Below are 17,357 nucleotides of genomic sequence, written 5' to 3' on the forward strand. Positions count from 1 at the left end.
CTTCAGTCACATGCGTTATGAGGAACCAATCAGATCGCTGCTTGTTGCGGCGAGGCTATGGAGGATCACGTGTGTCATGGAAATAGTACATAATAATGTAATTTTATAGTACAAATAAGGGCTTTCATCAATTTCCAAATAATTAAATAAATGCATACAAAATGTATTATTTGATATTTGATTGATAATTAATGGAAGTAAAAAAAATAATTTAGAAATGAAAATGGATGATGGATGTATTATTCAAATTAAAAAGGGGTGTACAAAAATAAAATAAAACAATGAGTATATTATTTAAAATTCTTGGAATGTACATGAAAATACAATGGAATGAATAAATATGTATTTCTTTTTTTTTTTAAAGAGAAATAAAGCAAACATTTAAAATAGATTGACCAATTATAATATACACTTTGCTCTAAAGGGCAAATTAACTTTTTTAATGAAATGCTTTGTTATTGTTTCTGTGACATTTGTGGTCTTCCACCCTTTTCATTGTTCATGAAGATCTTAAATACTTTCTTAACGTAGGTCAGCAGTTTGAACTTGTAATGCCACAATTTCCCAATTTCTGCTGGTTTTGTGAAACTATAAATATCACATTTTATAATATGGAGTATAGGCTCGATTAATCCCCAGCAAAAATAAAATGTGAACAAGTTTAGCATGCAAATTATGTGATCACTTAAAAAACAGACAAAGTTTAAAAATATATATATTTTAGATATCTCTGATTTACCTTACGACTGAACCCAATGTCAAATAAATACAACAGAGAAACAAAAAAATGTAATTAAAATATGAGGCTCTCTGCTTTCTAAAAGTATTTATTATTCTAATGTTCCAGTCACTGCAGTGATTATGTAAGCAGGCACTGTGTCTTGGTGCGAAAAATGTGACGAATCTGCTAATGCAAATGTGAACCTTCTCTTAGGTCCACTGGGCAGAATGTTTCACACAAATGGCCTTAGACCGAGCTCCCTCCTATGTACAGGGAGAAATGTGAAATAGCCGACAGGAAAGAGCAACACACGTGGAGTGATTCAACGGTGTAATGAAGCAAGCAGAACAGCTATCACAACCACATGGAAATCCTCTTTAATCTTGCATGAGGTATCTGCCGTCAGCGTGGAGTCCATGTGCACATAAACCTTGTTAATTCAATACCCACAACGACACTTGGTTTATTCCCACCATTTGCTGCAGGAGTAAATCAGATCATGCCAGCAATGTAATAAGATTCCATGGACAATTTTTCACCTGGTCTTGCCTGTCAGCTCTGGAGCCCCTGGTCTGGGTCTGGCAGCAAACACGGAGCTGGGTGTCTCCACCTCCGGCTGCTTATGACACATCATCATTAAACCCAACATGATGCATTTGAAAAGTCAGCAGGGTCAATGATATTAATTATTTTCCGCATGGATGGAGCAATTATGCACATGGTCTGATCTTAATGGGGAGCAGAACAATTCTATTTTCTGATTCACTGACAAAGAGAGCAGAATATAATGGGGGGAAATTTGCTAAGGTCATGTATGTGTCCGTCTCTTTTGGAGCAAACTTGAAACATGGCGATAAATCGCAGCCGTCGAAGCCACCGATCAGGAGAGAGCCGAGTTCAGTTCACTGCTAGAAAGCAACACAGATTTGACAACCAAAGATAAATAAATATACAAAAATATCCCCTGCAGGAAAAAATGAAGTGTATGTAAAATCTGCTCTCCCTCTCCAGTATCATCATGTGCAATATCTTACTTTACCACAGGGCAGTGCTGTAGCTCCATGAGACTTACCGCTCACCTTCCACATCCCTCTACCGCCTGTAGATTTACTACAAGAATAATGCAAAGGACCCTGCTGGCTTTTTATTGGCAGCTAGTCCAGCACAAAAAAGGAATTCATGTTGCATCCAAGAACATCGCACAGCGAGGTTGAGGTATCCCCCCCCCCCAGTGTTTAGCATCGACTGTGTTTTTTTTTTTTAAATTTCCCTCTTTTTATTTGGGCAGGCGTGAAACATTCTGTGACATCTTACACGTGGGAGAGATGCTTGATGCCGTGTTGCGTGTAGCACGGGCTATTTATATTTGCACAGACACACTCTCATCTCACACAGATCACGAGGCAATGTAGGAAGCAAGGTGAAAACTGTATACCCCGTGAAATCCTTGCACTACTAAGAAAGAACCAACGACCCAGAAGTAAAATGTCACCCTGTTTGCGCCGCACACGTCGGCCCGATAAATCAAGAAGGGAAGTCGAATGGTTTTCCTGTTGGGAGATACATGGCTCTCTGCTCCTGGAGCCTCCACAGATGGAGGAGTTGTTTGGCAGTGGCCTGACAACCTTATTTGGGCTCAACAGCTTGTTCAAATCAATACATGATTAGTCAGCAAAACAAAGGATTTTGCTGTAAAAGCGTGGATCTCGAGAGGACCTCTGAACTTGGAGGGCAAGTGCACCCTCGGCTCTCAGCAGGGCCTGCGTGTCCAATGACCGCCGCAGCGTATCGACAGCATCCCCCTGCCCCTTCCACGCGCCTCCATCAGGCCCCTCCAAATATTCTGCATTCTCAAATGGAGGGGTGCATTGATTTTGTGTAACATGGCTCGTTAAGTGCTGATTAGACCATTATAGTGATGTGATTTCAGGGAATGGGTTCTGGGTGACAGGCGGCCAAACACAAATCAAAAGGAACTAACAATCCTGACCGAGAGAGATTTGGGCTTGCACTGCTTCAGCCACAGCTCCTCCAGCTACAACCAGAGTTCTGTGTTTGCCCTCGGTTCACATCGAGTGGAAGCAGCTTTAGAATTTTGCAGGGTTGTTTTTTTTCCCTGCAAAATTTCTTAAATTCATTAAGCGATAACAAAAATAATGAAAACTTTCATTCCCAATTTGTGCAGTGAGATTTGCAGAGCGTTAGTTGAAAGCTGTGTGAAAAATGAGGAACAGCTTGACATCAGGTTTGACTTTTCTTCTCCCGGACTGACAAGAATAAACTGAACATATTTAAGAAAAGTTAATGCCCTGGTCTCCACGAGGATGTCCCCTTCGGGTACAGCTATACTGTAATTATAATTATCACTTTCCTCTATTCTGTTTTTTCTCTATGTGCACCGACTGAGGTGCGTTGAACTGTGCATGTTTTTCCTCTCAAGCCCCATGAGAAAGTTTTTCAGATCCTGATTTTAAATACCATTTGCTATCAATTTTATGTATAATGCGAGCGTACAATTTTAAAAAGCCTAATGTATATTCAATAAAAAAAAAACGCACTGAAATTGCTGTTGCTGATTCCGAGTCATACTTGACGAGTTCCTATTGAGCTGAGCGAGATCTTTTCTCTGCACTCAAAGCTCCATGTGATTCAGTCACTTGCTGAGGGTTGTTGAGGAGGAACAATACAGCGTAATCCCTGATTACGCTGTATTGTTCTGATTGATTTACAGCAATGCTTTTTTACGAGATATCGTTGCGCTGACTCAACCACCGAATCCCACTCAACAACAACAACAACAACAACAAACTGGACTGGCCGGACAACAGTGAGGCCCCCTACAGGAAGGGACAGAGCCGGCTGTGGTGGGGATGGAAGGGGACAGTGTGGAGGCAGCGGCACAGAAGAGGATGAGAGCAAAGCTGAGAGTGATCATGGACGACCCCTCTCATCCCCTCTGTGCTGAACCGAGGCAGCTCAGGAGCACGTTCAGCCACGAGCCTCAAAGCGCCTGGGAGGCTCCTCTGTGCCGTCGGCCAATCCACTGCAAATCCCAACTGCACAGCCACTTCATTTGTATTTTATATCGCTATCTACAATCGATTATTGTATATGGTACTTATTGTTGAATATGGTGTTTGTTAATTGTTATGGCATTGCGTTTCAATTTTATCTTAGATTCTGTTTCTATTCGACTTTATCTAACGTTCAGGTACAGAATCTCTATTTTGGGAAGCAACAATCCTGCAGTGGTGACAGTGGGGATTACAGCATATCAGGTTTGATTTCACTAATCCCAATTCAAGATCTGAACATTTTTAGATAACAGTTTTGCGATAAATGGCAATCCATGTCATGAGGATGGGTGACAATAGCACAGCTTGAACCTTAAAATTAAGCGTCTCAACAGTTTAACATTTGAGCCTTCTCTTTTTCTCTCACCGAAGGTAGTCGAAGACGCGACTCTCCTGAGGTGGCTAAGAGTAGATGACGAAAAAACTTGAAAAAGCAGAGAGGCAATATCAAAATATTGTACCTCATCACAGAGTGTCACTCTCATCCGTGGACTTTGGCGACAGTCAAATGAAACAATTCGTCCTCATCCACGCTACAAAGCAGCGTCACTTCTCAGAGGCGCCTTCGGGGGGATACAGGGAGGGGCCCTGATGCCCTGCCCCAGGTTCTGACATTGGACTTCCAATGAGGATCTGTGTGGCGTGCCTTTCTTACTGGATCATTTGCTAACTGTCTCTTCTCAACTGTGATGCGGTCGTTTCAGTTTTATCGAGGTCACCCGACAGATAGAACTGGAGTCTATTGTGAGATGTGCAGTATAAAGAATGCCTGTGTGAGGATGCCTACACCGTACATGCATCTGTCACGTATTTGTCTGAAAACAAATACAGAATATTATAATCAAACTCAATGTATAGAAAACATTGCAAAGCAAAACTCATCTTTGTCTGTCTGGGTGTGCGAATGAGATGGCTTTACGGGTAATCTACTTTCAGTAAGGTTTTGAGAAGGATAATGCCTGCTGTGGTTTTTTATTTTTTATTCTATCATCTGTTGCTCCACTTGAAGGTTGTTCAACTTTTTTTCAGCCCAACATCTTTAGCTCTCTAACTTTGCGTTAACCTACTGTGACTTTACCTCATCTGCACCCAAAGACAGCCCCTTAATTTTGAGGGATGGTCCTGGCAGATCTGACTAATCACTTCCAGATGGATTATGTATTTGTATATATCCATCCATCCATCCATCCATCCACCCACCAAAGCATGTTTGCTTCTTTCTCTATTTCTTTTTTCTTTAGATTTAATCTGTATTTGTATAAGTGGCTAAATTGAAAAGACATATTTAAGCATATTTATTCTTCAGAGAAGAAGAAACGTACATGTTGGTAGCTTCGTGGCCTCTCTTCTGCCCACACATCAAATATTATCTGCCCTTGTGATCTATTTCCTAACTTATACTTTACAGTTGTTTGAAATGAACTGCTGGCTGGGATGATTTCTCGGCCTCCTGGCCACATTCCCTCTGTCTGCTGAGTGCCGTCTTGTTCCACGAGCGTTTGTTTAGAGAGGAGACACGGTGTCCCGTTCCATGAATGCAAGTAAAATGATGAACAAGTCACTAACAGAAAACTACAAATGAGCTGTGAGAGCTGTTCACTTCCATTTGTGCGGGAGCATTCCTCCACAGCCCCGAACATTAGCGCGTCCCTCCCTATGACGATTCGATTCATCCACCTCCCCCGGTTGAAACGGGAGCGGTCGGAATCGAATCCGATCGCAGCAGTAAGTGAATTATATATAGCACGACATCACTGCTGTAGAACAAATATAACTTATTATCCTTGATATATGATGTCAGTTTAATTCCGCAGGTCCGGTTTGACATCAACTCCTTCTGTGGGCAAGAATATCCGAGTCCTTTAATCACAAAGGTCAGAGTGCTGAAGGAACTGGTGTGATACCCCCTGGGGCAGTTTGGTGTCTTTGTCGAGGCTAGTCAGAAAAGTTGGATAATGTGGTGCTGTCCGCGTGTCCTTGTTCTGTCCTACTGTCCTTCTCCGTAGATTCCTGAAATGATCTACATTTTATGAGATCACATTAAAAAAAGAAGTCTCTCCGTCTTCTGTTGCTTCCTCACAAGAGGCAACAATCCCCTCCAGTAGACGTTTAGAAAACTGCTGCCTCAGCCGCCTCCACCATAAATCTATGACTAATTACTTTAGTTTATCAAGACACACCAACTGCCCTCTAATTAGCCAAACAATGAATGGTAATGTCTCGGTTTTCCATTTGGGGCTTTTACACACACTCGCTCACCCGCTGCATCAAATTGAAGATGTGAGTATCCAAGCAAAGTATTGTCTATTTTTCAGTGTATTTGTGCAAACAAAGCCTGCGCCCATATGCCGTTACGTTAATTATGGAACAATTACGACCTGCCAGAACAATCCAACAATCCCTCAAAATGAAGGGGCTGTCTTCGCGTCCGCAGAACAGAGGGGTGTGGAGTATGTGAAAAAATAATGACAATAATTACTTTTTGAAAACCATTTTCATTTCATCCCCAGTTTCTTTCAAAGCAAAATGCCCTCCTCCAGCTGCATCTGATGTGTGCGTCGTGTGTATTCATGCAGGCGATTCCCATTCCAGCACCTTTGTTGTGCAGCAACAGAGAGACTGAAATATCATCCTTTTTTTAATTTAATACAACAAAACACATTCAGCGCAACCTGGGATGGGTCGGCACTGTAGATGCACTGCCCCGGAAACATATGTCCTGATAAAAATTAAACAAATAAAGAGACCAGTGTCTTGTCTGTTCAGCAAACATTGTTTTCTGGAACAAATTATATTTCTTCAAATGCCAACGTTTTGTCTATCCATTCATTTATTTCACGGCATATTTCCCCTTTCTCTATCTGTCGGATTATTAATATTCATCTTTACGGGGGGAAGAGAAAAAAAGCCAGACCAACTTTGGTAGCAGCCTAGTTTCGAAAGTTGTCATCTTACTTCGGATTTATTTTATGCGGATTTGATTATTTCTGACAGCCTCCCCTTGTCCAAATAAAATCAGTTTCTACTCTGCTGGGAAATCACTTTAGCGCTATTACTGATTTTCTGTTTTATGGCTAAAATTGAAACAGAAATCAGTGTTATTGTACAGCAGCATCTGAGAAAGATAAGTAGTGTGTTTGCAAGTATAGTATGATGGCTGTGAAAGCATGTACAGTAGAATTATAATCTAATTACACTGCACGAGCTGGTCTGAGGTTTTTTTGCCAGTAAACAAAACATTTGCACATGTACGACGACAGTGCATAAGAAAACTCCACATAAGCCAGGAGGGATCATCGAAATCTGAGTCATCCTATAAAATGATGTTCCCTGTCTCCCTGTTTCATATCTAAATGATATTCAGTATGTCACACACACACACACACACACACACACACAATTCAAGCTTTTCTCTAAAAAGGTCTTTCAAATAGGAAGTGACTATGAAAACCTGTCTCTCCTGACAGCAATAAGCATTGTGTTTTCATTCTTTGCCTAGTAGTGTGTCAGCGAGGTGTTGGAAAGGGGGAGGGGGGTCAGCAATTTTACCAGTTCTACATTTAAAGAAAAATTTGGTTATGAAAGAAAGCAAGTCTCTCGGTGAAAATGTGCTTTAAAAAAAACAAACATTCCTGCAAAACTCTAAAGCGTTTGGACTGGCAGGCTGATTTGTATGGGTAAATGAAATGGGAGGCCAGGCGTGTCACAATCCAAGCGCACAACGTGGAAATAAATTCCCCCAAGGCTGATCTGCATAATAGTATTCGTAATGGGCCCAAAGGTTCTGTAACCAAAATAATTCCGTCACTCTGACTTCAGGCTCTGTAATTCAAACTGAAAAAAAACAACCCAGCAGCAGACTCAGAAGAGGACAGAGGACATAAAAGTCTCTGCGAGGCTTCTGTTGTCTTTTATAAGAGAGGCGCCATTCCCACTGAAGCACATGGAGGTCTGTTGTCTGAGCGTAGAACAGCACCGACCGCAGAGCATTTTTCTAATCACTGCCTCCGCCGGTTACACATTTCTCGAGCTTGGAGAACTGGAGAGGTAAAAGCGCACAAGCATTTGCGATGTTCATTCGACTAACTTGAATCTGATTCTGAGTTTGTACAACACGTCCTTGGGTGGTTGCGCTACGGTGCCACGGATTGGATTAAACAGATGTGGCAGCTCGACAAACCAGAATTTGTTAAAACAGCTGTACGACGCTGGGTAGGCTTTGTCCATGGATTGTCAGTGGAGCCGTCATTTTTTCCCTTTTGTCTAGTGTGGAAAAAAACCAAAAAAGCAAAGACCTTTCCTCACATGCAAACTGAATGTTTTTCTTCTCCATATATGGCCTGTATCACCTGGCTGAAGAAAGCATGACATAAAATGCACAATTTAATAGTTTGGGCCATAAAAATGGGGGAATGTGACAGATTTATGAAGTTTGGGATCTCACCCTCAGTTAGGGCCGGATTTCTTTTCTTTTTGTTTCGTCTGTGCACTCCACTGACCGGCGCACACTATTCCCCTCGGCGAAAGTTTGTGACTGATTGTCAGATCTGTCGCAGCCTCAAAGCCTTAAATCACCTCGGCGGGACAACACGGGACGCTCGCTCTAACTTAACGACGGAGCTTCGCACAGATATCAAAGACTGCAGCCAAAGGAAGGTTTTGAACGTCCTTACAACATGTTGACCTTTTGACCCCAAGAGAGCCGTTTCATTGAAAAATATGCAACCCCTTTCCTGCTGCTCTATATATCTTTAATACGGCCTGCTGCTAAATACTTTGCAGCAGCTGAAGTCCATCAAACATACATGTGCCTGGTCACAACGCTGAAAACAGAGGTTCTCCACTGAGGATGAACCTTACCCTCATGGTTCAACTATGCCCCCAATCTATGACTGACGTCTTCTCCCCTTCAACACACTCTCACATGTTTGAGAGATGTGGTTCTGTAGATGTTGATATTTCAAACACATTGCCGTCCTTTCCAAATTCTTTGTTATTCATTGCTGCTGTCGTGCCACACTGACTGATCACGACCGGTGCTCATGTCATAGACAGAAATCAATGACACCCCCTTCTTTCTTTTTTTTTCACGGAACATAAAGTGCTACACGATAAGCTGTCCAAAGATATTAAGCGTCAGCTAACCTTTCCGTCAACCAAAAATGCTCCCAGACACTCTGGGTTTAAATTTGTACGGATACTTTGCTGAGAACAGATTTGACCTCGGGCGTAATTAGCCTAATAAAAGCATTGGATGTGCTGTCAATATGATTTGCATAATGTGCAAAGGCATCTTCATTCCTGAATGCAAACAGTGTCCAAGTGACTTAAAAAATGCTGCAGTGACATTTCTCTTGGTCCTTTGTTCACACCTGTCAGGGGGAAATGGGATGGGGGGTGGCAGCTGCAGCTGCGGCCCCGGCCTCCAGTGGGTCCACCAACACCACCGAGACCCTGCTGGAGTCCAGTGCTCATCAGCCACACACTCACAGTACGTATGTATTTATGGAAAAAAAAGAAGAAGAAAAAGAAAAAAGAATTTCCCCTCGTGCTGACAGGATTAATTTCTTACTGCCTCATTTCCAACATAATCCATGGAGATCAGAGGGAGGATCGAAAAGTGAATTGTCATTTCTCAGTTACACATGCTAATGATAATGGCAAACACACAGCTCAGTTAGTTTAATTTATATTCCACAAAAGGAGGCGCACCCCCCCCCCCCCCCCACATACACACACACACACACACACACACACAAACACACACGCACACACAAAAAGGCTTCTCAAAGACATGCAAATAAATTTCATTGCAATTTCTAGCTTTCTAAAATTTCTCCTAAGAGGTGAAAAACCAAAGATATCGCAACTGTGCAGTTGCAGTCTGCAGCGTCTCGCTTCCAACGGGGAGAGTACAGACTGTGAATCTGTCAGGCCGGCTCTGATATGGCTCCACTTCACAGGTTATTGATTATCTTGCTGATGTGTATCTTGGTGAAAATGCCTTCAACACCGAAAGCCATGTAATGAGTCACTCTCGCACTAGCACAGAGCTCAAAGCAGGTTGTGTTGCTGTACAACAGGGGGGGGGGAGCAGGCTCGCTGGCGGGGCTCTTAAGCCGCGTACTTTTGGAAAATAATGCCTCTCGTATTACGAGCGTGCAGCACTGTACTGCTCAAGGCGCCGGTACTGCACATTTTCCATTTCCCCCTTTTGCAGGCCAGTCGTGTGAGAGGCAACGCTGGCCTTTGTATGACCCACAGAAATATGACACTTTGCAAAAGCTCCGCCTCACTTTTATTTCCGAAGCTTGCACTTTACTGAGCGCTCCTGTTGCGGGAGTGTGTTTTGTCATCATAGCGGGCATCCAAAATGAGGAGAAGTCCGCCTCACTTCTCTATGGCCAGTTGGTTTACCATTCCTTGCCCCATTAGCTTTTTACGACATTTGCATGACTGGGAGAGATGTGGACCTGGGTGATTAAAGACAGAATCTGAGGATCCTTTATCCATTCAGGATAATATGGCGGACCGCCATACCAACCCCTTTATTATATGGCTGTTGGGTGTCGCCACTCTGGGATACTTATAATTCTTGGAGAACAGTGTGAACATGCCTGTTTTTGGCTTTAAAACACATTAAAGCCTAAGGAATGTTGTGTTTTCAATCTCATCTTTGTTCCGTCTGGGTCTGTACAATGTTCTTATCAGAGTTTCCTCACGTCACATGTGGAAGGCCGGGAGAACGAGGGACAGGTGTTTCATGTTAGCGGTTATTTTTGGTCTCGTTGAGGGAACGGATAGCTGGACGCTTTTGTAACTGCAGCCCCCTTTGCCCGTGTTTACCCAACACTCGGGCTCAGAATGTTCAAATTATCAGTGAGAGGAAACAAATGGAGTGTGAAGGCAACGCGGGGATATCGCTTCTCATCAGACTCAGCGCAGGTAATGGGAAACAGTTCATGCATGGTTTGTAGAAAAAAAGCTTCTTTTTTCCCCCTTTCGCCTTCCGTCGCCTGCCGCAGTTGTGAAATCTGACCGAAAGGGAATGGATTTTTCTCTTTCTCCTCTCACATACATATCTGGAAAGGGCTGGTCAAATTTCAATGTCAGCGTTTGGCTGGATGCACCAGAAATGGCGCAGCTGTCAGAGAGTTGTGTCTCTGATTGAACCATGAAACCAATCCCTGCAGAAAAAGAAAAAAAACAACAACTGACAAACAGCAGAGCAACTTCAAGAGTCGAAAATACATTTTCCTCTAATGTTGTTTGATTTATGGCGCTCGTGTGTGCCCATGTGTCAACAGACGCTAGTCTGCTCTGTCTTAAATGAATTGCATTAGGATCAAAAGATCATTTGTAACCTGTAGCCATCATGATTGGTTGCTTTGATCGATTAAAGGTACAATTAGAGAGATTTTTTTCCAATCCCAGGGCACAAATGACAAGAGCACATTTGTGAGGCTTCAATAAGGTCGTTCATCAGTACCAGTGACTCCGCCATTACTTTTAACACTTTCTGGCACCCACTTTCTTTCCTCACCCTCTGTGGCGCTTTGTGCAACCTGTCTGCCTCACAGGACATTTTGTTCTCAAGGCAAAAAAAAAGGGAAAATATTGCAGTATCACACATCCACGAATAACACGGATTTCATAAATTAGGCAACTTATTTGTGTCTTGCAAACATTCGGCCTATTTAACTATTTGAATTGCTCATCTCCGCTCGTTTGTTCAAAGGTAATACTTTGTATACTTGTAAAGCACGTTGTGACCTGCTCTGTGAAATGTTCTGTACCAAATACACTGTACTTACTTAACCCTTAATTAGATCTCCAATAATCAGTAAGATGCAAAAAATGAAACCGCTTTTGTCCTCAGACTGCACTGTGAATATGTCCTCCTGTGCAACAGGGGTTGAGGTGAAGTTATTGTTACTAAAAGTCCACAATCCTCAAGGCTGAGGACATTGGCTCTCTGCAGCAGAACTCATCCTGCACAGGCTCCGTGCTCGCAGGACTTTTTTGTTCCCCTGTAAAGAAATCCTCTTTACGTGAGCCGCGCGGTGCTCAAGGCTCAGGCCGTCTCAAGGAAGATGAGAGCCACAGATTTGAAATTTACTTTGCAAAAAAACACACAGCGTAGGCAAACTGGACAAAGCAAAGACTAGGGGTTGCGATCGTTCCCTTTGACGCTCGTGCGTCCTGCAGAGAGATTGGCCTGTCTGTCTTTTTCTCCACTCGCATTAATGCAAAGTGGAGAAGAACAAATGAGAAGGAGAGAGAGAGAGATTGCCGTCTGCTTAGGTGGAGCTGGCCATCGCCCGAGCTCAGCTCCGCCTGCAGTGAGTGTAAATGTTCCAGGGTCCCTTGCCGCCACCGCACACTGGCAGCAAACTCCCGAGCCGCCCTGCCCGCCAACAGGATTAGCCCCTGAGCTCCACTTGTTTCAACAAACTTATCAGGGTTAAAAAAAACACGAGTCTCTTGGTGCCTTTGTAACATCAAAGGATTGGTCCTCAACTTTGACAGATTAATTAATAGTCAAGTATTGCGCAGCGTTCCTCGAGGCTCGCTCGCATTATCGTAATTAGCATTTGTGCCAAGGAAGGAGGTGATGTTTCATCTGCGTTGCATTTGTTAGTTAGCAGGATTAGGCAAAAAAAATAAATAAATACTGAACCGATTTTTCAGGAAGTTTTGTGGAGGGATGGGGCTTGACCCAAGCGTGTGCTCCCCGAACACTCGTCTCTATTATGCGCTGGTGATGGAGCACATGTTCACTCCATGTGAGGATGTAATGGATTCCTGGTTTAAACAGGTGGTAGTGCATGTCTCACTAAATAATGGCACATGGGGTATTATTACATTATCATATTGCATCAAATTAGCCTCATTGAAGCCTTCTGAAATGTGTTAGGGTGAGAGCTGGTGTATCCGTACGTATAACATACCACGGATGGACAGATAACATGTCCATAATTATTAATAATAATAATAATAAGCGTAATATACGTCAAGGTGTGGTAGTTAAGTCAATATGAGAGAGAATCTAACTGATTGTCTCAAGTCAGTGTGTCATATGGAATACACAGCATATAAAAAACAAAATACCAAAAATAAACACAAAATATTCCCTTTATTTTTTTTCTACCTTAAGACTACACAGGGTCACCGATGTAGCTCTAAGAGGTATCTACATTTGCATTTTATTTACAGCTTACTTCTTCATATTTACATAGTCAAAGAGAAGCGCTAAAAACACAGTGTTGAGAACAAACCGAAACTCAAAATGAGTCCAAAACGTTAGAAAAAGATACAGTCTTATGACGCAACAGTTCTCAGTGCAATATTCCACAATGCAAATATCCTTCATTCATATTATGTTGAGCATACGTATTTTTTTTTTTTTTGGGAAACAAAACGTCACTGAATCAACCAACAGCAGAAAATAATAATAAGAAAAAAATCAAAGTAAAAGCAACCGTGTACTGTTTTCTTGAATGTTTGTACAGAGTGAGACACTCAGTCATGCTCCCACCGCCTCCACACACGCAAAACAAGTTTAAGTGTGGAGTTTAAGTGTTTGATGGAAAGACGATGAGAAAGTCGAGAGCGTGCCGTGGCTTGGCATAGTCCGAACAGTACCACAAGTCAAATCGATGTCACCACTCCAAAATTCGACTCCTCTTATGTTTTCACGTGAAGCGCAATTTTCGAAAGTGCGCCGATTTCTAATTGTCCTTTGCAGACTCCACTGACACACACACACACACACACACACACACACACACACACACACACACACACACACACACACACACACACACACACACACACACACACACACACACACACACACACACACACACACACACACACACACACACACACACACACACACACACACACACACACACACATATGAGAGCTAGAATGTGTCCACGTTGGTTATTTTCAAGGTTGGCGTGTAAAGAAGACCTTAAGTCTGTAAACGGGAACTAGTACACCTGCAGGTCTAATGCATTTCAGCCAGCCACGGGACCCAGTGGAGTCCCATTCTGGAGAATGAAAGCACTTTGTTGACCTGCAGGCAGCCCTTAGGGCAAAGGCAAATTGTATCTTTGCCTCGCCCACAACACAATTCGAAGCCTATAGATCTGAGCAGCCAATACGTGAGCACACCAATGAGATTTGTTTCTTCAGTCATCTTCGTCACTTATGAAAAATATTTCCAAACTTTATCTGACAGGACATTGTGGTGAGGAATACTGACTTGAACTCAATTGTAAAATAAACACTGCCTTTCATATGCAATAGAGATCAGTAAAACGTAGCTGGTCTAATAAAACCCCCCCACAGTAAATGATTTTAAACTAAACCGCCTGTCAAAGTTTATTCCATGTGTCGAAACATCCTTAAGTATTGTTCAAGTACAACAATTAACAATAAGAGGGACAATAGTTCACATTTTCTTTTTTTTAAATTCACATTTGTTATACTGTTAATTCATATAGCTATTTATAAAACAAAACTAAAAATGTAATTCAAAACCATTCCTGTAAAATACTTTTTGTTGTTTAATACACACATTACTTTCCACAGTATTTTTGTTGGCTCCTCGCTATTTTCATAATTGAGTTGTTTGATCACAGTCTAAAAAAGAAAAAAAAAAGGACAATTTACTCTGTTTTTCATTTTGTCTTACTTGGGTAAACAAAACAACAACAATTCCAGTCGAAAAGAAAACGCACACAGAATTTTAAAAAAGTGACCTCATATCCCTTTGTTGGCTTTACCAAACATTTTAAGCATGATCAAGCAGTTTTTGCTAATTTTGTAGTTCATGGATAAAGGCCATGGACATGCACTGTCGGGGTGCACTGAAGCCTTCCAAGCTTGGACCGCAGACGGGCATCAGGCCTCCTCTTCAGGAATTACAAGACATCACACAAACGAAGGTGCCTTGACAAGTACAGCTGGAGGTTTTGATGAAGGGCTCTACCGCCAACAGAAATCTCTATCATTACTTATGGATGACTGGGGCTGTGAGGGTTTCAAGTATAAAAAAGAAGTGATTAAAAGAGGAGGAATCTCCTTGGCTGAGGCGCGGAAAAAGGCAGAATGGAGCGAGCTTTTGAATAACAATCTGCAAGTCTGTCACCAGAGTGGGCCAGTGAACATAATGCATTACCAATACTCCTCTTGGATTCCTTTGAACAGAATCACCAACAGGGATGAGGAAATGGAGTCACAAAAATAAGTCACAGACGTCGCAAGAATTCCCATCCTCTAGCAGCCGCACTTGAAGGGCAAAGACTGTTAAAGAATTTTCAAAAGGAGAAGGGCACTCTTCTATTAATACAGTGCAACTGATTGCAACCATGTTTTTACTCTTTTTCTTCTTCCTTTTTTAACAGTATATTAAAAACCAAGTTGAGCACAGTCAAAGAAAAAAAAAGAAAAGTGGTCATGTACACAACTGTCTTTGGCAAGAAGTCCCATGTCCTACACGTGAGTCTGTCACTCCAGAGCCTCATGTTCATGTCACCTTCGGCCCATTTCGCTCTGTCTCATGAAATGAATGTTGTTGACACTGTCCGCCAGCTCAGGGTATTGGTCGACCGAAACCACGTAGTATCCATCGTAGCCCTGCACCTTCCCCGAGCCCAGGAGCTGTTGTTTCTCTCCCTCTGTCCAGGTCCGCGAGCCCTCCTCTCCATCCCTCAGTCTCTGGCGCTCCCGGGCCCAGGCCTGCGCGACAGCTCTCTGCCGGGCCAGCTCCAGTACGCGAACCTTCTCCTCGTCCACGCTGCTGCCGTAACGCGTATTCAGACACAGGGCGCCGTACTGGAGCTGGATGTCAGTAATGCGCCTAGTCCTGCCATTGACAACTGTGTTGACCTGAGACACCGTCACGTTGACCCCGGTCTCCAGCGTGCGGCGGCCCACCGTCATGCCGATGAGCGCCAGGTCTCCCTCCACTGAGCCCAGTTTGACAAAGTAGTGCGTGTCCGTCCCTGTGATGGTGAAGTGGAGGTCTTCAAGGTAGAACGCGTCGTTCAGAACCGCCGCCATGCGGCGCCCGTCCTCATTGGCTAAACTGATGATGTCAGTGCTGATGCGACCTTCCCGGATGGTGAATTTCACCCCCTTCCCGAAGATGGAGCCACCAGAGGCGAAGATCTTCTTGCTCTCCGTTTGAGGACATCCGGCACTCTTGGCTCTGTAGATCTGGCCAAAACGCTCCAGCTTCACAAAGGCCTTCAGCTGCCGCTGAACTTCACACTGAACGCCCAGCAAGGACTGCAAAACAAAGACGACACTGTTTAGTTAGGCACCCCTAAACCCCGCGCAGTAAAATATCATTTCCGCGTGTTCTCTGAGCAAACATTAATTTACACCATATCATGCTTGTTTGGAGAAGTTCTTCCATATATTTAACCAAACATTCACTTCTGATTGCCTCACACTTGCGATCTTAACCCGTTACCCTAACCCTGCTCTAAATGGGGAATAAGCAGCAGTGTCCGCTTCCAGATGCTGTTTCATTAGCACCTCAAACATCTGAAATTCCGTGCTAAGCCATTCTTTTTTTTTTGTGTTAATGTGTTTGACTGAAATGGAATGACTCAACACCTTTTGTAAAGCGTGTTAATGTGATGGGGCACACACACACATGTACGCACAAATTCACCCTTACCATTCAAAGTTAGAACAGGAGGGGCACAACCCAGTAATGTTATGGTATCTTTCAGTTAGTAAATAGCAAAGTTTTCTGTTTCATTACTTTATATTCACGTAAGTAATATTATAACGTCAACTACATATATAAAATATACGTGTATGTGTATGAATTTATTTCACTATTGACGGGATATATAAAATCTTATAAGTGGTACAAAAAAATTCCATTCTTACGTTGATTAAATATTTTTGAACATGTTATGTACAAAAATAATTCTATTATTGTTTCACATCCATTATCAAAGGCAAAAATCACATCTGTGAGGCACACAGTCCAGGTGAGCAGCAGAGGTGCTTCTTAGCGGATGCAGATCTCTCTGATCACTTGTGACAGGCATGATATTTTGGAAAAAAGGCTGAAATTACTGTCTTTTGACAGCCACGCTGCGGCAAATACGAAACAGGGATCTGTCGGTGACTCGTGTACAGTATTACAGCTCGTCACTTATACAGATGGGTCTGGATGTGCGCAAGAGGGGTGTGGTCAGAAAACATCCCAAAACGACTGAGGTCTTATATATTTGAGATAAACATGAAACGCTGTGTTGGGCTTATTGAGCATAATCATCTGTTAAACTATGTTTTTTTTATCTGGATGCTGTGAACTGCAGGAATAAACACCAGTTTTAAGGTCAGACCGTTACTGTGTATTTAAAGGCTGCTTCATGAATATTTTATGTTTGACGTATATTTTTGTTGCATTTTATTCATCATTTATCTGTAAAGGAGCAGAAGTCGGACGGAAACGTTGCTGCGTGTAGGTATACAGTTTCTTTTCATGATCCTGTGTGGGCTATCCAATAACGCTCAGCCTCTTT

General features: G+C 42.7%; 1 protein-coding gene across 12 annotated transcripts in view; it reads right to left on the minus strand.

Moving 5' to 3' along the window:
- Positions 1–12,912: 12,912 nt before the first annotated feature.
- tenm4 (teneurin transmembrane protein 4) overlaps positions 12,913–17,357 on the minus strand; it is a 143,481-nt gene continuing 139,036 nt past the window's right edge. For all 12 annotated transcript variants that reach the window (XM_035623486.2, XM_035623490.2, XM_035623488.2 and 9 more), the window contains one exon: positions 12,913–16,098. In XM_035623486.2, coding sequence (XP_035479379.2) covers positions 15,340–16,098 — 759 coding nt within the window. In that variant the 3' untranslated portion in view covers positions 12,913–15,339. The remainder of the gene's footprint in view (positions 16,099–17,357) is intronic.

Source organism: Scophthalmus maximus, chromosome 11 (assembly GCF_022379125.1).
Source record: "Scophthalmus maximus strain ysfricsl-2021 chromosome 11, ASM2237912v1, whole genome shotgun sequence".
NCBI lineage: Eukaryota > Metazoa > Chordata > Actinopteri > Pleuronectiformes > Scophthalmidae > Scophthalmus > Scophthalmus maximus.